We start from the raw sequence: 27,133 nt of genomic DNA, 5'->3' as shown, positions 1-27,133 counted from the left end.
CAGTCTATAGGTAAGAGTTCTGTTGGTCATTAACCATAAACAGTACTTTAGGGTGTTATCAAGAGTACCTGGAATGGATCTCCTACAGCCCAGCCACTGGATACTTGATTTGACTGCCTGCTTTGTAAGGGTTACTAGTGGAGGGTGATAGAACTGAAACAATCCAGAGAATCAAGATGTTAAGAAAGAAATGGAGGAATGCTATGGTAATAGTGATATCTGGGGACCCATCTAAGCTTTTCTGTAAACTTTTAAGTTAATTGATAAGGAAATGTTATACCTAAAATATTATTCAAAGATTGGGAAACACTCTTAGTATTTTTAAATTGAAGAGTCCCTGCTTAAACTGGATGCTTACTCTTACTTTTATAAAAAATTAACAACTATTTTGAGGCAGTGCTCAACAGTTTTAGTTATCTTGATTCTTAACTGAATTATGACATCTATTTGTATTTTATTAATAGTGAATATCTTATTCTTTTTGTAAAAGGGTTGTTTCTAACTCTGGAAATAGGTGAAATCTTTACTTTTCCTAGGGTTGTATACTTTTTACCATAGAGATTTTATATTTTTGGTTAATTTTAGCATTGGCTTAAATAATACATTTTAGAGATTAAACAGATGTCTAGAAAAGTTGTAGTTGTTTCTTTACAATGAATTTATACTGCCAACTTGCAAACAACTATAATAATGTTCAATTAATATGGAAACATGGTTTCTGGAAAAGTCAAAATTTAGGAAATAAAAAATACTTAGTTTCAGACTGATTAGATTGTAATTGCAATTGGAATGCTGTTTAAAGTCACTGGCAGCAGGTTAGAAAATCATCCCTTCAGTTTTTTGCCTCCTACAGGGTAAGAAGACTAGTGCCAGTTAGTTAACTGATGGAATTGGCCTTCATCTCTGGCATACTGCTTTGCCTGAAAGATACATTCATACTTTTTAAATTATTTCAGCCTGCTGGGTGTCTAAGAGTTTTTCTTGTTCTGCAAATCAGTCAGTGTTCTTGAGAGCTTCTGTTTTACATAATTTGTATGAATCCTGCTGTGGTTCTATAATTAGATGGTACTGACTATTCATATCAACAGTTCCTAGATTACACAAACCAACACTCTCATCCTCAACTAATAATGTGCATATAGACCCACTTAAAGAGAGTAGAGGATAGCCTCAGGGAACTGAACACGTATAAGATGAACATAGTATGAATTCTGATTTTTGAGTCATACTATATTAATGAATGAATAAATTAGCAATGGAAGGAAAAGATTCTTCAACCACTGTGTTTTGGTACATTTAACTAATTTAACAACAGATCAGTGCCATTTCAATTAAAAACCCAAATTACATCAAATTTCAGACATGTAGTTCTGAAAAATCTCCAATCAGTATGAACCTGCCTCGTATATGACTAAGGTGAAGTTTTATATTACCTGTACTTCAGTCAGTCAGCAGATAATTTTTGAGCACTTTGTGATAGACACTGGGTTTATAACAGTGTAAGTCAAATAAGATCCAGTTTTCTTGAGCTTTTGTTCTGATAATAATAGTACTGTTATTTTCTAAGACCTAGCTGCTAGGATCATTCCATGGTTTTGACATAAACAGTAACTTGTCAAATGCAATGTTGCTTTTTTTTTTTTAAGTTTACATAGGGTAATGATGTTTATTTTTCTCCTCCCCCCACCCCTCCCACCCCTCTTTTCCCTCTACACAGTCCTTCTTTCCTTCATTCTTACCGCTCTCCTTAGCCTAACTCTAAACCTAACCCTAAACCTAATGCTAGCCCCTCCCACCCCCCATTATATGTCCTCATCCGCTTATCAGCGAGATCATTCGTCCTTTAGTTTTTTGAGATTGGCTTATCTCACTTAGCATGATATTCTCCAATTTCGACCATTTGCCTACAAATGCCATAATTTTATCATTCTTCATTGCGGAGTAATATTCCATTGTATAAATATGCCACAGTTTCTTTATCCATTCATCAACTGAAGGGCATCTAGGTTGGTTCCACAATCTGGCTATGGTGAATTGAGCAGCAATGAACATTGATGTGGCTGTATCTCTGTAGTATGCTGATTTTAAGTTCTTTGGGTATAGGCCAAGGAGTGGGATAGCTGGGTCAAATGGTGTTTCCATTCCAAGCTTTCTGAGGAATCTCCACACTGCTTTCCAGAGTGGCTGCACTAATTTGCAACCCCACCAGCAATGTATGAGTGTTCCTTTTTCACCACATCCTCGCCAACACCTATTGTTGCTTGTATTCTTGATAATCGCCATTCTAATTGGGGTGAGATGAAATCTTAGGGTAGTTTTGATTTGCATTTCCCTTATTACTAGGGATGTTGAACATTTTTTCATATATCTGGTGATTACTTGTACATCTTCTTCTGTGAAGTGTCTGTTCATTTCCTTAGCCCATTTGTTGATTGGATTATTTGTATTCTTCGTGTAGAGTTTTTTGAGTTCTTTATAGATTCTGGAAATTAGCGCTCTATCTGAGGTATGGTTGGCAAAGATATTCTCCTACTCTGTAGGCTCTCTCTTCACATTTCTGATAGTTTCCTTTGCTGAGAGAAAGCTTTTGAGTTTGAATCTATCCCAGTTGTTGATTCTTGCTTTTATTTCTTGTGCTATGGGAGTCCTGTTAAGGAAATCTGATCCTGAGCCAACAAGTTGAAGATTTGGACCTACTTTTTCTTCTATAAGATGCAGGGTCTCTGGTCTGATTCCGAGGTCCTTGATCCATTTTGAGTTGAGTTTTGTGTAGGGTGAGAGATAGGGATTTAGTTTCATTCTATTGCATATAGTTTTCCAGTTTTCCCAGCACCATTTGTTGAAGAGGCTATCTTTTCTCCATTGCATATTGTTGGAACCTTTGTCTAGTATGAGAAAATTGTATTTATTTGGGTTTGTGTCCATGTCCTCTATTCTGTACCATTGATCTACCTGTCTATTTTGGTACCAATACCATGCCGTTTTTGTTACTATTGCTTTGTAGTAGAGTTGAAGATCTGGTATTGCAATACCCCCTGCTTCGCTCTTGCTACTGAGGATTGCTTTAGCTATTCTAGGTTTTTTATTCTTCCAGATGAATTTCATAATTGCTTGCTCTATTTCTGCGAGGTACATCATTGGGATTTTAATTGGAATTGCATTGAATCTGTATAGAACTTTAGGTAGTATAGCCATTTTGACGATATTAATTCTGCCTATCCAGGAACATGGGAGATCTTTCCATCTTCTAAGGTTTTCTTGAATTTCTTTCTTTAGTGTTCTGTAGTTCTCATTGTAGAGGTCTTTCACCTCTTTTGTGAGATTGATTCCCAAGTATTTTATTTTTTTCGATGCTATTGTGAATGGAGTAGTTTTCCTAATTTCTCTTTCTGAAGATTCATCACTTATGTATAAAAATGCATTGGATTTATGAGCATTGATCTTGTAACCTGCTACTTTACTGAATTCACTTATGAGTTCTAAAAGTTTTCTGGTGGAATTTCCAGGTTCCTCTAAATATATAATCATGTCATCAGCGAACAGGGATAGTTTGAGTTCTTCTTTTCCTATTCGTATCCCTTTAATTTCTTTGGTTTGTCTGATTGCTTTGGCTAGAGTCTCAAGGACGATGTTGAATAGAAGCGGTGAAAGAGGGCATCCCTGCCTTGTTCCAGTTTTTAGGGGGAACGCTTTCAGTTTTTCACCATTTAGAATGATATTAGCCATGGGCTTAGCGTAGATGGCCTTTATAATGTTTAGGAATGTTCCCATTACCCCAATTTTTTCTAGTGTTTTGAGCATGAAGGGATGCTGTATTTTATCAAATGCTTTTTCTGCATCTATTGAAATAATCATGTGATTCTTAACTTTAAGTCTGTTGATATGGTGAATGACATTTATTGATTTCCGAATGTTGAACCAACCTTGCATCCCTGGGATAAAACCCACTTGATCGTGGTGCACTATCTTTTTAATATATATTTGTATGCGATTTGCTAAAATTTTGTTGAGAATTTTTGCATCGATGTTCATTAAGGATATTGGTCTGAAATTTTCTTTCCTTGATGTGTCTCTGTCTGGTTTAGGTATCAGGGTGATATTGGCTTCATAGAACGAGTTTGGTAGGGTTCCCTCCTCTTCTATTTCATGGAATAGTTTGAGGAGTATTGGAATGAGCTCTTCTTTAAAGGTTTTGTAGAACTCGGCTGAGAACCCATCTGGTCCTGGACTTTTCTTTGTTGGTAGGCTTTTGATGACCTCTTCTATTTCATTGCTTGAAATTGGTTTATTTAAGTTGTGTATGTCCTCCTCGTTCAGTTTAGGTAGTTCATATGTCTCTAGAAATTTGTTGATGTCTTCAAGGTTTTCTGTTTTGTTGGAGTATAGATTTTCGAAATAGCTTCTAATTATGTTTTGTATTTCACTCGTGTCTGTTGTGATGTTTCCTTGTTCATTCCGAATTTTAGTAATTTGAGTTTTCTCCCTCTTTCTCTTTGTTAGTGTGGCTAAGGGTTTATCAATTTTATTTATTTTTTCAAAGAACCAACTATTTATTTTATTAATTTTTCCGATTGTTTCTTTTGTTTCGATTTCGTTGATTTCGGCTCTGATTTTAACTATTTCCTGTCTTCTACTACTTTTGGTATTGGTCTGCTCTTCTTTTTCTAGTGCTTTGAGCTGTAGTGTTAAGTCGTTTATTTGTTGATTTCTACTTCTTTTTTTGAATGCACCCCATGAAATAAATCTTCCTCTAAGTACTGCTTTCATAGTGTCCCAGAGATTTTGATATGATGTGTCTTTGTTCTCGTTCACTTCTAAGAATTTTTTTATTTCCCTCCTGATGTCTTCTGTTATCCATTCATCATATAATAGTGTATTATTTAGTCTCCAGGTATTGGAGAAGTTTCTGTTTTTTATTCTGTCATTTATTTCTAATTTCAATCCATTATGATCTGATAGAGTACAAGGTAGTATCTCTATCTTCTTGTATTTGCTAACAGTAGCTTTGTGGCATAAAATATGGTCTATTTTAGAGAAGGATCCATGTGCTGCTGAGAAGAAAGTGTATTCGTTCTTTGTTGGATGGTATATTCTATATATGTCCGTTAAGTCTAAATTGCTGATTGTGTTGTTGAGATCTATAGTTTCTTTATTCAATTTTTGTTTGGACGATCTATCCAGTGGTGAGAGAGGTGTGTTAAAATCGCCTAGTATTATTGTGTTGTGGTCTATTTGATTTCTGGAATTGAGAAGGATTTGTTTGACGTACGTGGATGAGCCAATGTTCGGGGCATAGATATTTATGATTGTTATGTCTTGCTGATTTATGCTTCCCTTAAGCAGCATGTAATGTCCTTCTTTATCCCTTCTGACTAGTTTTGGTTTGAAGTCCACATTATCTGAGATGAGGATGGATACTCCAGCTTTTTTGCTGTGTCCGTGTGCATGGTATGTTTTTCCCCATCCTTTCACCTTTAGTCTATGGGTGTCCCTTTCTATGAGATGAGTCTCTTGCAGGCAGCATATTGTTGGATTTTTCTTTTTAATCCAATCTGCCAGTCTGTGTCTTTTGATTGATGAATTCAGGCCATTAACATTCAGGGTTATTATTGAGATATGATTTGTGTTCCCAGTCAATTGACTCATATTTGTTTTTGACATGATTTGGTTTCTCCTTTATTTGACTATTCCTTTAGGCTAGCGCCTCCTGTTGCTGATTTGCATCGTTGTTTTTCATCTCTTCCTCATGGAATATTTTGCTGAGAATGTTCTGTAATGCTGGCTTTCTTTTTGTAAATTCCTTTAGCTTTTATCATGGAAGGATCTTATCGTCAAATTTGAAGGTAAGTTTTGCTGGGCATAAGATTCTTGGTTGGCATCCGTTTTCTTTCAGGGCTTGGTATATGTTGTTCCAGGCCCTTCTAGCTTTTAGGGTCTGGATTGAAAAATCTGCTGATATTCTTGTTGGTTTCCCTCTGAATGTAATTTGATTCTTTTCTCTCGCGGCCTTTAAAAGTCTGTCTTTATTTTGTATGTTAGGTATTTTCATAATAATGTGCCTTGGTGTGGGTCTGTTGTAATTTTGTATGTTTGGAGTTCTATAAGCCTCTTGTACTTGGTTTTCCATTTCATTCTTCAGATTTGGGAAATTTTCTGTTATTATTTCATTGAATAGATTGTTCATTCCTTTGGTTTGTTTCTCTAAGCCTTCCTCAATCCCAATAATTCTTAAATTTGGCCTTTTCATGATATCCCATAATTCTTGTAGATTCTGTTCATGATTTCTTACCATCTTTTTCTGTTTGGCCAACTTTGCTTTCAAGATTAAATAATTTGTCTTCAATGTCTGAGGTTCTGTCTTCCAGGTGTTCTATCCTATTGGTTATGCTTTCTATGGAGTTTTTAACTTGGTTTATTGTTTCCTTCATTTCAAGGATTTCAGTTTGGTTTTTTTTTCAGTATTTCTAACTCTTTATTGAAATGATCTCTTGCTTCCCATATTTGGTCTTTTAACTGTTGATTGGTGCGATCATTTAATGCCTGCATTTGCTCTTTCATCTCCTCATTAGCTTCCCTGATCGTTTTAATTACGTACATTCTGAACTCCCTTTCTGACATTTCTTCTGCTGTGCTGTCATTGGGTTTTATTGATGTAGTATCTAGGTTTGTTTGGGACATTTTCTTCCCTTGTTTTCTCATATTGGTCAGTTGTCAGTGGGACCCTGAGATATTGCAGTTTTCCACTATTGGCTTATAGTGTCCCAGTAGATTTCCAGTGTATCACCTCCTTCAGTAGCCTGATGTCTTGGAGGAATCTGATAAAGCAGCTCATCAGAAGAAAACTGCCCCTAGCCCCCTACTGGTTCCACGGTTTGGAACTGGCTCTGTGCGGAAATGCTCTCACTGTGGGCCTGCACCGTGCAGCTGGCCGTGTGGGAGGAGCCCACTGCCGGAGTGTGGAAGGCTACCTTGGGAAGACTCTAGCTGCCCTGCCCGGCTCCAATAAGCCACCTCTATCTGGGCCTGCCACCCGGGCCGAGCTTTACCCAGTGGGCAGACTCACCCGTGGCTCTATTTCAGTCCGAGTCTCTCAATGCCTCCCCTTCTTACCTCCTGGGTTCTGGAGCGACTGGGGGTGCAGTCTCCCTCTAGGCCGCCATCTTGGATCGCCCCGTGAAGAGAGCCTGCAGCCGGAGTGGGCAGAGCCGCCTGAAGAGGTCTCTGGCTGCCCTGCCCTAATCCCAGAGGCTGCTTGCGGATCGAGGCTCTCTGCTGGTTCGTTGCCGGAGTACGCTGCGCTGCGGTGGCTCTGGGACTCGGAGCTTGTTCTGGTCAGAAAGGCTCTCTGCAATGTTGCTTTGATAAATGTTATCACATATATAGATGAGAGCAAAAATGAAAATTACATCTTTTTTTTCCAGTAAAAGTAAATGTTATGCATATTCTGCTTGTGAATCCTTTTTAAATGTCTACATCTTTTTCCTTTTTCCAAAATAATTGAAGACCTCCTCATTTTTGTTGCAAAACATTGGAAGTGAGGAAAAACATTTTTCACATTTTGACAAAAAGTGCTTTTAATATTGGTAAAAACAGGTTATCACTGTTTTTTTTTTTGTTTCATCCAAAACTATTAACTGTTAATTTCTAGCATTCCCAAGCAAGAAGCTCTGTTATAATTCAGCTTCATAGTTCTTTTTTTTTTTTTAAACTTCTTGTCTGTTAAAAGTAATTCATTTGAAATTGTAACTTTTCAGATTGTTGAAATGTTTGAAAAGGCTGCAAGAGGTAGTTCTACAACAGTTTCATGAGATTTTCTTAGTTTTACATATAGCATGTTTTCGATTCAGTAAAACACTACTTGTAGGTTATAGGTAACTCAGACACACACATACACACACACATTTTGTACCAGGTATTGAACCCAGGGAAATTTAACCACTGAACCACATCCACAGTCCTTTTTTGTATTTTATTTAGAGACAGGGTCTCACTGAGTTGCTTAGGGCCTCACTAAGTTGCCGAGGTTGGCTTTGAACTCATGATCTTCCTGCCTTAGCCGCCCAGCTGCTAGGATTATAGGCGTGCCCCACCATTCCTGGCAAGTGAATAATTTTTCTTTCTTTTTTTTCTTTTAATTAAAATTTTTTATTTTTACAGACTGCAGTTTGGTCCGTTGTACACAAATGGGGTACAACTTTTCATTTCTATGGTTGTACACAATGTAGATTCACACCATTCATGTAATCATAAATATACATAGGCTAATACTGTCTGTTACATTCTACTATCTTTCTGTCCCCCCACCCCCTACCACCCTATTTTCCTCTACACCATCCAAAGTTCCTTCATTATTCTCTTCATCACCACCCCCTCCACCCCCCACCATCCACTCTCATTATATATCGTCATCCACTTATCAAGAGAAAACATTCGGCCTTTGATTTTTCTGGGATTGGCTTATTTCACTTAGCATGATATTTTCCAACTTCATCCATTTACCAGCAAATGCTATAATTTTATTTTTCTTTATGACTTCATCAATTGAAGGGCATCTCGGTTGGTTCCACAATCTAGTTATTATGAATTGAGCTGCTGTGAATATTGATGTAGCTGCATCATTGTAGTTTGCTGATTTTAAAGTCCTTTGGGTATAAACCAAGGAGTGGGATAGCTGGGTAAAATGGTGGGTCCATTCCCAGTTTTTTGAGGAATTTCCATACTACTTTCCAGAGTAGCTGCACCAATTTGCAACTCCACCAGCAATGTATGAGTGTACCTTTTTCCCCACATCCACACCAACACTTACTATTGCTTGTGTTCTTGATAATAGCCATTCTTATAGGAGTTAGATGAAATCTTAGGGTAGTTTTAATTTGCATTTCTGTAATTATTAGGGATGATGAGCACTTTTTCATATATCTCTTGATCACCTGTATATCTTCTGTGAAATGTCTGCCCAGTTCCTTAGCCCATGTATTGATTTTTTTTTTTTTTTTTTTTTTTTTTTTTTTTTTGGCAGTGCTGGGGATTGAACCCAGAACCTTCTGCTTGTAAGGCAAGCACTCTACCAATTGAGCTATATCCCCAGCCCGCGGGTTTTTTGTATTTTTGATGTAAAGTTTTTTAAGTTCTTTATAAACTCTGGGGATTAGTGCTCTGTCTGAGGTGTGTGTGCAAAAGATTTTCTCCCACTCTGCAGGCTCTCTTTTCACATTATTAATTGTTTCCTTTGCTGAGAAAAAGCTCTTTAGTTTGAATCTATCCCATTTATTGATTCTTGCTTTTATTTCTTGCACTATGGGTGTCTTGTTAAGGAAGTCTGTTCCTAAGCCAATGTGATGGAGATTCGGGCTTACTTTTTCTTCTATGTGAATAATTTTTGACATAGGTTTTTTCTGTAATATTAGCAATATTTTAACTTGGTTTCAGAATTTAATTGAATTATTCTGGTGCTCATTTGCAATGATAGATAGCATCCAGTTCTGGTCTGAAGATGTCATATTTGTCACTTCACCTTTCCTTATTTGATTTAATAACACTGCACAGTAATTTTTTGTAAATCAGCTCATTAGAATATATTTTCTAGAAGATTAATGCAACATGAATGTTAGGTCCATTGTAATCCTTTTGTATGTCCAGAGTTTTTCCTCAGAATTGTACACAAGGTTGCTTTTTTCTGGGGAGAGTAAAGTAGGTAGTTTGCCTCTCTCGCAGAGGATTTTGAGTATGTGTGTTAATTACAGTAGATGAATTCTGAGTAGAATATCTAAGTAGTTTTCTTTCTTCTGATAATTTTATTACATTTTTGTTATTTTCACCCTTTGATTCCTTCTTCAGTATACCAGCTGAACTTTATTTTTACGAAGTATCTGTGGATATCATAAAATATAGAGATGATTCTTATTATGTGTATGGACCATGTCCTGCAAAGGAAGTTTTAGGTATTACACATAAAGTTGGTGCAAGTATAGAAGTGTTTTGTGTGAATGTAGATTTTTATATTATTCAGGTAAATGCTAAGGAGTAAAATTGCTGGCTCAAATTTAACTTTTGTAAAAGAAACTGCCAGACTATTTTCTAATGCCTGTATCATTTTACCTTAGTACTGATTATAAGCTCCAGTGAGCTCCAGTTGTTCCACATTGATATCCTCACTTGTACTTAGTATTGTCTTTTAATTTTTTTGTCATCCTAATGTGTGTATATTATTGTCCATGGTGTTTTTCATTTGCACTTTCATAATGGCTAAAGATATTGGACATCTTCCCTTATATGTAAGTGTATACTCAAATCTTTTGCCCATTTTGGGGGTGGGGTCATTTATTTCCTTTTGTTTGGACTTCTTACTATTGAGTTTTGAGAATTCAAGAAAAGAGAGAAAGAGTATTCATCAGACAGGATGCACAGTTACTTTAAGTATGTCTCTTATCTTTGTTTTCCCTCAACGGCTTAATTTGAAGAGCAGTTCTTAGTTTTGACTATGTCCAGTTTATCACTTTTTCTTTTTTGGATCAGTTTTTCATGTCATATCTAAGAAATCTTTGCCTAGCCTAAGTCACAAAGATTTTCTTCTTTAAGTTTTCTAGCTTCAGGCTGTATGTTAGATGCATCATTCATTTTTGGTTAACTTTTGTTTATGGTGTACAATATGAATCAGAATATCTAGTTATTTCAGTATCATTTGTTGAAAGATTATCTCTTCTCTAATTATCTTTGTGATTGTTGTCAAAATTTAATTGATCCTACATCTGTGGATCTATTTCTAGACACTAAATTATTCCATTCATCTTTGCAAAAACCTTTGTAACTCTTGTGCATTAGGTAATAGAAAGTACTACTAGGATCTGTTTCTACGTAGCAGAAGTTTTGACCAAATGTGTCAGATTTTGCACATCAACAACCAGCTCTCCAAATCTCTAGATATCATTACATGCTGAGTGATTTAATTTAAATTCTGATACTAAATATCTGGAGTTAGTGCAGACCCCACAGGATGGGGTTATTCATCCTCCCTTTAGATGCCAATTGCAAGTTCAGGCATTCTGTACTTCTGACTGACCTACTGTACATTGGAGGCTTTCACAACCTCTTTCTCAGGCTTGATGATTTGTTAAAACAGTTCATAGAACTTAGGAAAACAGTTCACTTTATATCACCTTTATTATAAAGGCTGCAACTCAGAAATAGCTATATAGAAGAGATCCATAGAGCATAGTATAGGGGAAGGTATAACAGCTTTCATGTCCTCTACAGATGCAACCTTCCTGGCACTTCTGTGTTCATCAACCTGGAACCTGTCTGAATCCCATTGTTTGGGGTTTTCCTGGAAGTCCCATTATATGGGGATGAGTGATTAAATCGTTAGTCACTTGTGATTGGATCGATCTTCAGTTCCTTTCCTGTCCCTTCCCTTGAGTTTAGGGACTGGAGCTGAAAGCTCCAATCCTCTTATTTCTTTGGCAACCAGCTCTCATTTTGAAGCTATCTGGAGAACTACAAAGAGTTGCCTTGTTGGCATAAACTCAGTTATGGTGGAAAGGGACTTATTATGAATAACAAAAAATGCCTCTTACCTCACTTTATCACTCAGGAAGTGCCAAGGGTTTTAGAAGTTCTGTTCCAGGAAACTGGGACAAGGACCAAGTTTTTTTTTTTTTTTTTTTTTAAATACCATAGCATCATGGCAAAGAAAAGATTTTTAGTATTTTCTCTGAGTATTGAATGTAATTGTAATAAAGACTTTTTTTTTTCTAACAAGTTTTAAATAATTTAACTTTTCAACAATAGTAAGAGCTAGGCAAGGTAGTCATTTTAGTTTGGATTTTAGTTATGGAACTAAGTAACAGATCACTTAATTCTTTCAAATGACAAAATTCAATGATTTGAAGATCTTAATTGGCTTTATTTTCATTTCCAGAATCAGGCAACACTTCATTACACAAAATAGAAAACGTGTTCTAATGAGCCATGAAGAGGAAGGTGGTTTTATAGACATAGGCTGAAAAAAAGCAGAAACAAAGATCAAAAAGCAGGTTGGTCATTTCAGAGTAATTTCCTCTTAGGAGAGGGCAGACAGACAGCAACAGAAAAATAACTAACTCACATGAAGTTAGTACATGTTACCTTTCCTTGTGTAAGGATTAATGCAGAAATATACAGATACATAAAAATGTATATATAATTTTTTTTTTTTTTGTACTGGGTATTGAACCCAGGGGTGCTTTACCACTGAGCCACATCCCCAGACCTTTTTTTATTTTTTATTTTGAGACAGAGTCTCACTAAGTTGCTTAAGGCCTTGCTAAGTTACTGAGGCTGGTTTTGAACTTGCAATCCTTCTGACTCAGCCTCCCATATCCTCTGGAATTAGACATGCACCATTACACTTGTCTGGGCAAAAAAAAATTTGAAACTGACCTGTTTGGGAAATTTGTATCTCATTTACCCTGGTTTCTTAGAAGGTAGGATGAATAGTTTAAGCTTTGTTTTGATGACATGGAACTTTACCATGAGCAACTCAATTTTGATATTTAATTTAATAATTTTGATATCTGGTCTGTTAGGCCCCAGTATAGAAGCGTAGACCAAACCAATAATCTCTTATAATGTTTAACAAGTCTTTTAACAGCTTTTCTACTCACCTATTGCTTGAAGTTGCAGCTCTCTGGGAATCTCAGCTTACTGTATGTAAATGAGGAGTTTGATCTGATAAGCTCTGAGATCTCTTCTAGTACTGGGATTCCATGAAATGACGCACACTAACCACTGTAGAAGTGTATGGCGAGAGTGCTGTAGCAGTGAGAAATGTGGGTCATAACCATACCTGTTTCACATTGTAGATGTTAGATGCTGGTCTTGAATTGAAAATTTTTGTTTGTTTGTTTTTTCAAAAACATAGATTTAATTGCCTTTTTAAAAATTTGTTTTAATGAGACATACATGACAGTAGAGTGTACTTTGATACATTATATATAATGGGGTATAATTTCTCATTCTTCTGGTTATACCTGATGTAGAATACCACCAGTCATATAGTTATATGTGGGGTAATGATGTCTGATTCATTTTGCTATCCTTCCTACCCCCATACTCCTCCTCAGTTTTTCTTTTGCAGTGCTAGGGATCAAAACCAGGACTTTTGTGTGTGTTAGGCAAGAGATCTAACACAGTACGCCCACAGCACCATGTCATGTGTTGTATTATATGTAATTTTTCCCAGTTAGTGGTCTGCCTTGACAGTTTCTTGATCGTCTTTAAAGAACAGAAGTTTACCACTTTGATGAAGTCCAGTTTTTCCTATTTTCTTTTATGGTAGATTTATCCATGTCTTTTATTTCATTTGGTGAAATCTTTGCCTCTCCTAAGGTCATAAAGTTAACTATGTGTTCTTCTAGGAGCTTTATAATTAGTTTTTAGATTTTTTTACTTAATGATCTCCCATTTAACCACCAGGTTATTTAGACATGTGTTACATAATACAGATATTTAAGGATCTTCTACAATGAAATTCTGCTGTGGTCAACAATGCTTTCTATGTCATTTCAGTTTTATGAAATTTATTTGTTAACACTAATTCTTAGGCCTTTGATTAACCTAGTTAGAATTTATGGTTGATGTGGGATTTATATATATATATATATATATATATATATATATATATATATATATTTAGTTATAGGTGGGCACAATACCTTTATTTTTATGTGGTGCAGAGGATCAAACCCAGGGCCTCACGCATACTAGGTGAGCACACTACTGCTGAGCCACAAACCCAGCTCTGATTTGGGATTTATTAAGAGCTACAGATCTGTAAATCCATACAGAATAATAAGAGAACTCAGTGTGGTATTATCACTACATATCATTTCTGACATCTTATTATTTTTTACTTTCTTTTTTTTTTTTCCCCATACTTAACCATTGAACTACATCACCAGTCCCTTTTTAAATTTTATTTAGATAGGGTCTTGTTAAGTTGCTTAGGGCCTTGCTAAATTGCTGAGGCTAGCTTTGAACTCAAGATTCTCCTGCCTCAGTCTCCCAAGTCATTGGGAGTGCAGGTGTGCACTGCGGTGCCTGGCAAATGAATACATTTTCTATACTTGGGAATTGAGGTTGTTTATGGCTAGATTATGAGACCTCATGAGGATTTTTCCCCAATATTGACTTCTGTGGTTGTTTGAGTAATAGGTTATTTTTTTGAAAGAAAGTAGTTAATTTTTGTTTTGATACCTATTAATTGAACATAGTTCTTTATTATACTCTTTAGCATTTTCCATAACAGACTGAGTTTCAAGATTTCATTATAAATATTGTATTGGGTAAGCACCCAAAGTTATGTCCTTGACCAAGTTACTTAACTTTTCTAAGCCTTATTTCTCATAGATAAAATGAAGACAAAGATAGTACTTTACTAGAATGGGTAATTCTAGTAGAAGAAGGAAGGAAGCAATTCATAAATTACATTACCTTTAGGAAGCAAGAATGGAAATGGAGAGGACTAGAGGGTACAACTTTTGCTTGTCAGGAGTAAAAATAGAAGAGGATAAATAGATGCTTTTATCTTTTTCTTTCTCTCTCTCTCACGTAACAAACTGGGTTTTAAGTTTTAGGTTTGTGGAAGATTTTGAAATCATTTTGGAATGTCAAAATTGACATTTTATATAATCAAGATTCTAGAGCACATAACAAATGAATTCTTGTTGGTGATAGTTCTCATTCTAAAGTTTATTTTTTCAACTATGGAAACACATAAATGGTTAAGTGATTGCAATTAGCCTTTCTTTGTGACTTAATTTTTTTGTTTATAAAATCAGAATAACACTTGTCAATTCATTTTTGGTATTGAAAATAAGGGAAAAACTATTAATTTTGAAAGCATACATGTTTATAGGCTATGACATAATATATTCCAGGGATTTTCCTTGTGGTTAATTTTCATGTGATTTAACTCTTTATGATTTATAAGATCTTAATTTGACTTAAAAATTATTATTATATAAATTTATTGGACATTTTAGTGTTCAGAAATATTTCTGGGAAGATTTTTAAGTCATTTTCATTCCGAATTATGAGACATTAAATTGTAAGATTGCTTATTTTTTTTTCCTTTAGGATTTCTATAAGTAATTGGTAAAAAGGGTACCTAAGGAAATTTTGGTTGGATAGATTTAAAGTGTAGAATATTTTGAGAGAATAAATAGAAATGAACTGTAAAACTTGTTACAGGTATTTCCAAAATGAAATTTATATTTTTAGTATCTTATCAAATGGTAGAATTTTGTCGTTTCCATTTATCATCTTTATACTGGGTGAATAATAGAAACAAATATTCCTCTTTTTAATAGCATTTCATTAAATGGTCTTAAAATTAAGCCTTTCTTTAGTATACAAAAATTATATTATGAAGCTTCAGAATAATTAACACTAATAATTTGGTTATGACCTAGAGACCAGATTTAAACCAGAATTTAAGAAGAGTTCTTTAGAGATTTCAGGACTACATTAGATTGACTCCAAATCATAGTACTGCTTATTTTAGATTAGAAAGATACTTGCTTTGTGATAGTCCATGTAGTGTCTTGTTTATTCTGTCTTTTAGGCAGAATTTACTAGAGTACAAATTACTTCTTTGGGATGCCATTATATGCTTTTCTTTGCAGTTTGTTATGCGGCTTCTTTTGTTTTGCCTTGATATTCACACCACGTGCAAATGGTCATAATAGTTAAGCGATTGAAATCATGTCAACTGTTTTTTTTAAGTTAATATATTACTTGGAAAATCATTGGGAAATGATTTTGATATCTGTGAATATGGGGAGAAGGCTATTGCCCATTTTAATCTAAGCTTGAAAAGAGAGAGTAGAGACTTAAAATAGGATGATTTTATATTTGGTGTGGGAGAATTCTTCTAATTTGGGGTATTTTTAATGAGTGAAGTGGATTGTGAAGAATTCTTTGAGTGTTCCTGAAAATATATTCACCCATTTGTTAATTCAACTGCTGTGCTTACTAGAGGCATCTGTTTTGTGAATTCTTCATGTATTTAAAAGGTTTGGTTGACATTTTAAATCCTTTCTTTTTCTTTCTTTTCTTTTCCTTAGGGGGAGCATATTATTTAATATCAAGAAGTCTAGGGCCAGAGTTTGGTGGTGCAATTGGCCTGATATTTGCTTTTGCCAATGCTGTTGCAGTTGCTATGTATGTGGTTGGATTTGCAGAAACTGTGGTAGAGTTGCTCAAGGTAATTCACCTTTCTTTTGGTCATCCATTTGCGAAGTCTTTATTGAGTGCTGTGTGCCCCTCATCACGTTAGGAATTAGTAAGTTTGTGATGTAATAACCTAGAAACTCACCCTTCAAGAAATTTAGTATGAGAGATAGACAAAGAAAAAAATTATGCTAGAATGCCAGCTGTGGAATACTGTAGGAGGCATTGGCAACCCAAATTGGGGGCAAGGGGGTGCATTTACGTGATCCTCTGGGAATAGGCATAGTAGAAGTATTGAGAAAGGTTCTTAGAGGGAGAGAGTTAGCATTTGAAGGCAAATAGGAAAGGTAAGGTCTGCTATGAGGGAACAGGGAAGAAAAGGAAATAAAGACCTGGAAAGTGTTGAGTATGGTTTGTTAAACTAAACATTTCACTGTGGTTGAAGCACAAAGTGGCAAGACATTTAAATCAAAGGATCAAATCAAGAAGAGTCTTGTTTGTCTTAAAGTGGGCCTTAAGATTAGATTTGGGGCCTAGAGAAATATCTGACCACAGTATGGAGAATGGATTTGAAGGATCACAGGTTGGAACGGAGACCATTTCAAAGTTTATTGTAGCTGTCCTGGGAGTGGAGATGGTGACTTTTATTGTAATAATGACCAGTGGAGTTGGAGAGATGGAGGTGATCTTGAGATATTTTAATGTAGTTGAATGAAGACTTCATGATTAATGCTATGTGGGAAATTCAAGAAAGATAAATGAGGATTTCAGGTTTATACACAGATGTCTGACTAATGGATTTAGTTGGAAGGCAATGCCATCCACTCATTGTGAGACACAGAATACAGGACAACCTAATTTTGGATGTGCTAATTTGAGGAACCAAATAGAGCTGGTATCTAAATATCCAGATTGCACTGGTTAGAAGGCAGTCAATAGTAGTGCTCTGGAGTTCAGAAGAGAATTTGTTAGAAAAGTTATGGAAATATGTGCCATTAAAGAAATAAGAATGAAGTAGGATTCCTTCATGTTATTAACTGAGTATAACCTCCAATGACACATGTAGTTATTTATGTTAGGTTGTAGGTGTTCTTCTACAGTTGTTTATGGCAAATTAGAAAGCATAAAATCTGAAAAAGACTGATACTACATTGCATTGACTTCTGCCTACATAGGCCAATAAGATGGAGAAAAGGAAGGCTATAAAGTAAAGAAGCAATATAGTCATTGAAGTTCATAATCTTTTAATGTTTAATTTAGTTTATGTTCTTATTTTCCACTCAGTTTAAGGTTTATCTTGTGAAAATAAATTAAATATCAGAGTATTTAATTAGAGTTTAGAAATGATTTTGTTTTGTGAAAAGTTAGATCCAAGCAAAATTGAAACATATATAAATTGATTTAATATATAAAATATTGTTATTCTGTTGTACTCATGGACCATGAATCTAAAATGTAAAAACAGACCCAATAGATATATATTTGCACTCCTATCATTTTTTTTCCTTCTATAAGTAATTCTCAGGTGTGATTATCCAGATGCTATAGGAAATATCAGATTAAGTTAAGTTATATCAAACTAAAATTTAAAATCTATAGCTAAAATTTTTTCACAAAGTAAAAAAATAGGTATCATTTTATGAAATCAAATGGGGTCCTTTAAAAAAAGTTGAATTTTTTTTTTCTGTTTTATTGGTTCAATATTAACACTTATTATGCCTTTGGTTGGCAAAAATCTCTTTGGAGCCTGGGATATTTTTGTCCCTAATTTTTATATTAAGCTCATCTATCTAAAATCCAAACAGATTTTTCCCTTGTTGATTTTTATGAAGGAGTTTTAAAGAAGCTTTAATAAGAAGGCTTTTTTTTTTAAAAAGCAACTTCATAAGAAAATTATAATCTTTTATAATTTTTTTCAATCATAATGTAGTCATTCTAAGTTATCAAAATAAATAGATATTTTGGGTATTTAAGTCTTTTTTATAACCTATTTGAGAAGTGGTAATTCATACTTAGCTATTAGGTTGATTAAGGTATCATAGTTTTTTATTTTAATCTACAGGGAAACTTTTTAAAAAATGTATGAATATTAAATTCAAATAATTTTTGCTTGTATAATGGGAATAATATGTGGTTTTCAAAACTACATGAAGGAGTGTTCATCTCTTTTCCTCACACAGCATAAAAGACCATCAAAAGTATGAGTTCCCTAGTGAGATTGAATATGAACTATATCTCTGCTATGTCATTTAAAAAATCTAATTAGCAGATCACTTGGTCAATATTTGGTTTTTTTGATCATTGAATCTATATCACATATTCAAGTATTAATAATTTAATCATACATTTGATATTAGATTATCAGATGCTTAAATGACATCTTAGCAGTAATTCATTCCTTTCCTTATGTCTCTCATAGGTTCGTTTAATAAGCATTTATTCACCATCTACATGTAATGCAATGTTGCTCTTTATAATTTTCTTTTCTAGGAACATTCTATACTTATGATAGATGAAATCAATGATATCCGAATTATTGGAGCCATTACAGTGGTGATTCTTTTAGGAATCTCAGTAGCTGGAATGGAGTGGGAAGCAAAAGTAAGTCATGTTAGGGGTATCTATATATGTTTAATATGCAGACTTTTAGAGGTTGTCTTTTTTGTTGCTTTTTGTTTTGGACCAAGGATTGAACCCGGAGATGCCTAACTACCAAACTACATCCCCAACTCTTTTTTTTATTTGATTTCGAGACGGGCTCTTGTTAAATTGCTTGGGGCCTTGCTAAGTTGCTGAGGCTGGCCTTGAACTCATGTTCTTTCTGTCTCAGCCTCTTGAGCAGCCAGAATTACTGGTGTGCCCCACCACCACACCTGGTTTAGAGGTTGTCTTGAGAATTCTCTAAAGTGTAGAAATATTTTCAGATTCTAGTGGTATCTATCTGGCCATTTTCACAAAAGTTTATGTATAAGGAAATTCCCTAGTTAAGGTGGGGGCATATTTGAGGATAACCAGTTTAGGATTCAGTTAAACACAACACTTTGAAAGAATTTGTTGTTGTTTGTGGTATTGGAAATTGAACCTAGGGCTTCATACATAATAAGCATGATACACTATACCACTAAACTGCATTCCCAGCCCATTTTATGTTTTGTTTTATTTCATTTTGTCCTAAGTTTTGAACTTCTTACTTCCTCACTTATGTTTCAGTCTTATTTACATGGAAATATTCAGGTCAATATCAGGTAACCACAGTTTAATAAATGACTTTATAATTTATTTAAAAGTTCAGTTTAACAATAAACCTGGGGCAATGACTAAAAAGTGTCCACATTAGATTAGAGAAGCTATTCTTACTCCTTGCTATTGGAATCTTCAGAAATCAACTAGTGCCAGTGTTACTGAAGTCACACATTAAACTTAATAGCAAAGCATACAGAAATGTTACTGGATCTTTGAGGATCAGATAGGTTATAGTACTATTCTAGTTTCCTGAGTCGTGGATATCCACAAAGATGTTCAGGAACTCAGAAGTTCCAAGTTTTTCATGTTTACTTTTATAGATTCTGTAAAAGTTGTATATTTATTCTGTAAGTGATAATAGTTACTGAACTGAAAATTAGAGAAGTGGAAGAATATTTTTTCTAAGCATTTAAGTCATACTACAATAAAATTAAATCTTATCTATATAATTATATATTTTAGTGCTGGGAGTCAAATCCAGGGATTTGTTCAGGCTAAGCAGGTGCTCTCATACTGGGCTACACTCCCAACCCCTCATTTATTTGTACTTTTAACACGTTGACTTTATTGAAAGGAATAGTATTTCTTTCTACATAGGACTTGATTAGCATATAAGTAGTTCTTGTTCCCACTGGTAATGTAGTTTTATTTTGTTTTTGTACCAGGGATTGAACCCAGACACACTTTACCAATGAACCACACCCCTAGCCCTATTTATATTTTATTTTGAGATAGCGTCTCACTAAGTTGCTTAGGATATTGCTAAGTTGCTGAGACTAGCTGTGAATTTGTGGTTCTCCTGCCTCAGCCTCCTGAGCCCCTGGGATTATAGGTGTGCACCACTGTGCCCAGCTGATAATATACTTTTCTATGAGTATTTGTTCAGTTTTATTGACAGTCAAAATTGGAGAAAAATTCTTTCCTTCAAGTTTTATTGCCTCTTGAGTTCTCCTCCTCCATATTCTCTACATTGTTTACTTTTTCTTCTTTTCCTATAGAAGTCACATGTTTAACATATGTTTGGACCTGGTATAAAACTTGTATGTTAAATTTGTTCTCCGTTTAAAGAATGTCATCCAAAGCTGAAGGAAACAAGAAAGAATTACATAGGGGGTAAAGCCTACAGTGTGTAAAATTTTTAGTGCTTTAGAGTTTGATATGTATGGCATAATCCTACTTTTGCTGTCCACTAACACCCAGTATATTGAATATTCTGAAACAGTTTTTTAAAGAGGCATTTACTCATTTAACGAAAGCTTATTGAGCACATACTTTGTGGTTGGCACTCTGAGGCACTGGGGAAGCAGACAAAATAGAACAAAAAATCCTTTCCCTAATGAAAGATATATTCTAGTGGAACACCTGAAAATATAGACACGAGATACTTCATTTGATTTTTAATGTTTAAAATTACAGGCTCAGATTGTTCTTTTGGTGATTCTACTTCTTGCCATTGCTGACTTTGTCATAGGAACATTTATCTCATTGGAGAGCAAGAAGCCCAAAGGATTCTTTGGTTATAAATGTAAGTTAAAAAGATTGACTACTTTTTTAAAGGATGTGTATTATAGCATTCTACTGTTAAATAAATTTAAGTCATTTTAAGTATTTTGTAATGTAACTTGAGTTTGGTCTGTTGATTCACACTCATTCTTAATTCATTTTTTGTCCCCTTCATATAGTCTGTACAATTAGAATAAAATCACTTCCATTTACATCTTTTATTTTTCAGCATTAGCAACAAAAGGTGATAGAATGTAGATGTACTGAGAAAAGGTGCTTTTGATATCTACTTTCAAGGCAATTTGTAACTAACATGACTTTTTCTTTTTCTGTAGCCCTAGGGATCAAACCCAATGCTCTACCACTGAGCCACATCCCCCTGCCCAACTTTTCATTATGTTAGATGTAAACTTATGTGTCCCTTAATATGGGAACACTTTGTGAGAAACATCATTCATTGACATGTAAATCAATTGCATGCATTCAATTTGTTGTGAATTGAATTCATTGTTGTGCAGATATCAAAATATAATTAAGGTACATACTGTGTTGGTAGGCAACATAATCTTATGGAACCATTGTCTATTTGTGTTCCATTGTTGACCAAAATCTCATTATTTGGCACCTATTTACAAACACAGCAATTTAAAAGTGCCTAAGATTGTGAAAGCAACTAAAATATCTTGGTTTCTTGGTATAAGTGTCATTTAAGTTTCCCTGCAATTTATATTAATTATGTGAGAATTTTCCTTAATTTTTATATTTTATAAACTTTTTATTTTTAACTGCTGGTGACATAAACTTGTCTAGTACTTTATTCTTTCCTAACATGATATCAGTGTCCTCTCCATCCTCTGTTGACCTAATTAACTCTGGACCTGTTTCTAAGGTAGTAGGAAAGATTAGTTGCTGTAGTATCCAAGAGGCTTATCTCTAGTTGGCTAAAACCCTCATTTTTAAACCTTAGAAGCAAAGACCTTGTTCAGTTTCCCTGAGTTTTTTTCCCCAGAACTACTTATGCAGATCTGTGAAAACATACAGAATATGAATAAATGCACTTCTTCCTTCATAAAGCCTTACTGGAACCCAAATTAGATAGATAGATAGATAGATAGATAGATAGATAGATAGATAGATAGATAGATAAAATTAGCTAACTAAATTGGAGCTTAGAGATCTTGTTGGTTTATAATCTAAGGTAAGCTCCCTAATTTTGTTACTGACTAGAACATAGTACTGGTGTGACTTGTACCTAACACTAACTTAGTTGGCTGAGCAGTTTTCTGATACACATTGTTTCTAGGCTTTTACCTCAACCAGGGACACCCAATATTTGTGACTGTTGTGGTTTCTGTTCTGATTGCTAGTGTGTATGACTAATTCAAACTGGGCTTTAAATTTTTTCCTAAGTTAGTGGAAGAGGCATGCCAGAAATGAAAATTAGTAACATCAATTAGATAATTTTTCTAAATTTTGTGCTCTTTTAAATATATTAGATTTTTTTTCTAGTAATGAGAGGTTTTTTCACATCATTTTTTTTATATCACATAGTTATCTTTTAGTCCCTCTTCTTACATCCTCTCTTTTCTAATTACCATTCATATACAAATTTCTCACATCTTCGCTTCCCACTTATTCCTTGTTATTTAAAAAAAAAAAAAAAGACAAACCTGTAGAAAACTTGCAAAAATAATAAAATGAATTCTTTATACCTTTCACCTGGATTCAATGATGAACACTTTTATTCTTATCTTTTTTCCACATTTATTTTATTATATGTAAAATAGGTAGTAACATATCTTCAACTTGTTGGCTTAGGATCAGACTTCCTTAACAGGACTCCCATAGCACAAGAAATAAAAGCAAGAATCAATAACTGGGATAGATTCAAACTAAATAGTTTTCTCTCGGCAAAGGAAACTATCAGCAATGCAAAGAGAGAGCCTACAGAGTGGGAGAATATCTTTGCCACTCATACTTAGATAGAGCACTAATTTCCAGAATATGTAAAGAACCCAAAAAACTCTATACCAAGAATACAAATAACTCAGTCAACAAATGGGCTAAGGATATGAACAGACACTTCACAGAAGGAGATCTACAAGCAATCAACAGATATATGAAAAAATGTTCAACATCTTTAGTAATAAGAGAAATGCAAATCAAAACTACACTAAGATTCCATCTCACCCCAATTAGAATGGCGATTATCAAGAATACAAGCAACAATAGGTGTTGGAGAGGATGTGGGGGAAAAGGTACACTTATACATTGCTGGTGGGGCTGCAAATTAGTGCAGCCACTCTGGAAAGCAGTGTGGAGACTCCTTAGAAAACTTGGAATGGACCCACCATTTGACCCAGCTATCCCACTCCTCAGCCTATACCCAAAGGACTTAAAATCAGCATACTACAGAGCTACAGCCACATCAATGTTCATAACTGCTCAATTCACAATAGCCAGACTGTGGAACCAACCTAGATGTCCTTTAATTGCTGAATGAATAAAGAAACTGTGGTATGTATGTATATGTGTATATATATATATATATATATATATATATATATATACACACACACACACACACAATGGAATATTACTCAGCTATAAAGAATAATAAAATCATGGCATTTGCAGGCAAATGGATGAAATTGGAGAATATCATGCTAAGTGAGATAAGCCAATCTCAAAAAACCAAAGGATGAGTGATCTCACTGATAAGTGGATGATGACACATAATGGGGGGGTTGGAGGGGGGCAAGAATGGAGGAAGGAGGGACTATATAGAGGGAAAAGAGGAATGGGGGGAAGGAAAAAATAACGGAATGAATCAAACATCATTACCCTATGTAAATGTATGATTACGCAAATGGTATGCTGTTACTCCATGTACAAACAACATGTATCCCATTTGTTTACAATAAAAATAAATTAAAAAAAAAAAAAAGAACCTTTACTTAAGGTACCATAGCTAAATTATCTGGCACAGGTCACCACTACAAAATAGGTAAAGATATGGACCCAAACCCACACAGATGCTAACATAAGTTGAAAGTAAGGGGCAGGGGTACTGATTCCAGATTAGTATGAAATTTATTTTGTTTCCTTACTTTCTTTCATGTTTCTTTGACCTCTGAGAGGGAGGAGTTCTCCACACTTTGATTTTGACTAGTGATAACAAGTCAGAGACTCTTAAAAAATTATTGGTAAGGTATACAAAAGTAGGACATGACCCAAGTCACATCATCATTTTGACTGTACATAATTCCCTCATACAAGAACAGAGGAATACTAATACTTGAATTGGGAAATATACATAAACTGCCAGTTTCTTAAAGAAAAGTTGGGGATCATATGTATCAGTTTTACTTTTGACCATAAAATATTACTGTCTAATCTGCTATCATTTTCCAAAAATATTTTGTTCTCTGTAGCTGAAATATTTAATGAAAACTTTGGACCAGATTTTCGAGATGAAGAGACTTTCTTTTCTGTATTTGCCATCTTTTTTCCTGCTGCAACTGGTATTTTAGCTGGAGCAAACATCTCAGGTGACCTTGCAGTAAGTATTTTAAAATACAGTATCATATATTTTAAAAAATTGGTATATGTATTTTAAAAGATAAATTTTAAAAAATTATTATTGTCTTCTAGGATCCTCAGTCAGCCATTCCCAAAGGAACACTCTTAGCCATTTTAATTACTACAGTGGTTTACATAGGAATTGCAGTATCTGTAGGTAAATAACCTTCTATTTTTTATGTTTTAAGTTTCATAATACATTGTATAAATATTTTCATAATATTTTCTGACTTCTAATTCAGAAGTATTTCAATAAAAAGAATTGCCTGTTATAATTCTAAAACAGTTCTAGGAAAACTAGTGGTGACATTTTATATTCAAGTTTAGGATATGGCTCAGTGGTATAGTGCATGCTTAGTGTGGATGAGGTCTTGAGTTCAATTCCCAGCATCAGGGGGAATAAAAACAATAGAAACTCCAAACTCATTGACTTTATAATATGAAGTTTTCATTGTATTTCAGTAAGAATATTTTAATTTTGCCTTATGTTACTGATATATTGTGACATAACAACATCTATATTTACAAACTTTGTTATTTAATATAACTTTGAAATTTCACTAAACAAAAGTTAGAAATGCTTAATCATTATCATGGTGGGCTGAATTGGCATTTAAGAATTTTGGATTTCATTTATCATTAACAATCCATAAATAAATCTCTGAATTTCCTTTTGAAAAAAATGAATTCATATATTTGTATAGATTGATAGATAAGACATATGTCTCTCTGTATAGAAATGCGTGTGTGCACGTGCGCACACACTCACACACACACAGCAAGATTTGTTTTCCTTAAAGTTCCAAGCTTGCTTATTTCCATTATATGTAAGCTAGCTTAATAAATTTAGTTTTAAAGAATGATATAACTGCTTGTTTCAACTTTTTAAATAATTTTTTACCACAGATGAACATTTTCTTTTTTTATCTGACCCCCTAAAACTGCTACGAGCGCTTGTATTTATTTCATACTGTGTATACTAGCCCTTGGAACAAAGGTAGCCCCTTCTCCCTGATGTTCAGTAGTTGGACCAGTAAAGACGGTTTCTGTCTCGATGATTATATAACTGATTTAAAGCAATGGAACCTTTTTCACTCTGACAATTACAGGTACAGAACATTGGAACATGAAGCACATGAAAGCATAGGCTGCCATAGGGCTAACAGGAATCACAGGGCTCCCCATCCCCCAGAAGTTTCAGAGGGACCACTAGGAAACCTGGTTTGCAATGTTGGTCAAATGGTAGAGCAAGAAACTGAAGGATAAAGAATTATGTAGTACCGGGGATTGAACCCAGGAGTACTTAACCACTGAGCCACATCACTTTTAATATTTTTATAAAAATAAAAAAAATTTATATTTTTATGTTTTTTATAAAAATATTCTTTTTTATATTGAGATAGGTCCTCCCTAAGTTGCTTAGGGCCTTGCTAAATTGCTGAGGCTGTCTTTGAACTTGTGATCCTCCTGCCTCAATTTCCTATGCCACTGAGATTATAGGTGTGTGCCACTGTACCCAGTTCAGGGTAATCATATTTGAGACAAAGGTTTAAATAAAATTTTAATTCAGTAATATTCAAATTGTTTTCTCTCACAGAAAACTAATATTACTGGTCTCACCTTTGACCATGCTTCAAAAGTAAAGTATTTGGAATATAGGAAAACATTTTTCTATTTGGTTGAGCACAATGTCTTTATATTTACTTAAGGACATCTTAACCAAATAGGCTGTGAGATAATTTTGCTAATGTACTATTTTCCACAACTCGAGTTATAAGATTTTTAAGTATTTATGTATAAATACTATTTATAAAAGGTTCAGTTTCATTACTTGCACACTGATGACCGTGATACCTTCCAAATTTGTTCAAAGTAAAGTGTCTTAACTGTAAATGCAGCATATGCCATATATGTTGTCAATATTCTTATTTCTTTTTGAGTATAGGTAATTCTAAAATCAGTATAGATTTTAGCTATATTATTCTCATTGTCACTTGTGCTTCAGGTTCTTGTGTTGTTCGGGATGCCACCGGAAATATTAATGACACCATTGTAACTGAACTGACAAACTGTACTTCTGCAGCCTGCAAATTAAACTTTGACTTTTCTTCTTGTAAAATCAATCCTTGTCCCTATGGACTAATGAACAACTTTCAGGTAAGCATTGAATTTATATTATGTAGACAATCTGCACTTACCTAGGAATTAGACTGCTGTCAAATATGACTACTCATAGTATAGCTATAAATTAGAAGGCAGGGATGTTGTTACCTTATACACCCTAAATTATTAACTGGGCATACAGAAAAATATGAAAAGGTGAAAAAATTCAAGACTCTTCATGAATAAAAAGACCCTGAGGGTAACACTTTTCTAACTAAGTATAATTTATAGTGTGTGTATATGTAGTTTATAAGTACACTATTTTAGAAAACAAGCATCTGAAGCATCTCACATGTAATCATACTAGAGCAGTCTTGTTTCTGGATTCTCTGTATTCTGTTGCATTGAGTTTTGTGTTTGTCCTACCACCAGTACCATACCAGTCCACTAGTTCTTTCCAGTATTATGTAAGCATAATAAACAGAATAATTGA

At 34.4% G+C, this 27,133-nt stretch overlaps 1 protein-coding gene and 1 non-coding gene across 4 annotated transcripts in view; one reads left to right on the top strand and one right to left on the bottom strand.

Annotated features, from left to right (window-relative positions):
* The window catches only part of Slc12a2 (solute carrier family 12 member 2), a 99,780-nt gene that overhangs the window by 30,291 nt on the left and 42,356 nt on the right, over positions 1-27,133 (top strand). For all 3 annotated transcript variants that reach the window (XM_047556818.1, XM_047556817.1, XM_047556819.1), the window contains exons 5-10: positions 16,104-16,243; positions 18,700-18,810; positions 20,869-20,977; positions 24,390-24,517; positions 24,610-24,694; positions 26,543-26,694. In XM_047556818.1, the coding sequence (XP_047412774.1) occupies positions 16,104-16,243; positions 18,700-18,810; positions 20,869-20,977; positions 24,390-24,517; positions 24,610-24,694; positions 26,543-26,694 (725 nt within the window). The remainder of the gene's footprint in view (positions 1-16,103; positions 16,244-18,699; positions 18,811-20,868; positions 20,978-24,389; positions 24,518-24,609; positions 24,695-26,542; positions 26,695-27,133) is intronic.
* Trnav-uac (transfer RNA valine (anticodon UAC)) lies at positions 9,014-9,086 on the bottom strand. Its single transcript has one exon. It is a non-coding gene; the product is annotated as a tRNA-Val (tRNA).

This window comes from Sciurus carolinensis, chromosome 6, assembly GCF_902686445.1.
Source record: "Sciurus carolinensis chromosome 6, mSciCar1.2, whole genome shotgun sequence".
In the NCBI taxonomy this organism is placed as follows: Eukaryota; Metazoa; Chordata; class Mammalia; order Rodentia; family Sciuridae; genus Sciurus; species Sciurus carolinensis.
This window is presented reverse-complemented; position numbering and strand designations above follow the sequence as displayed.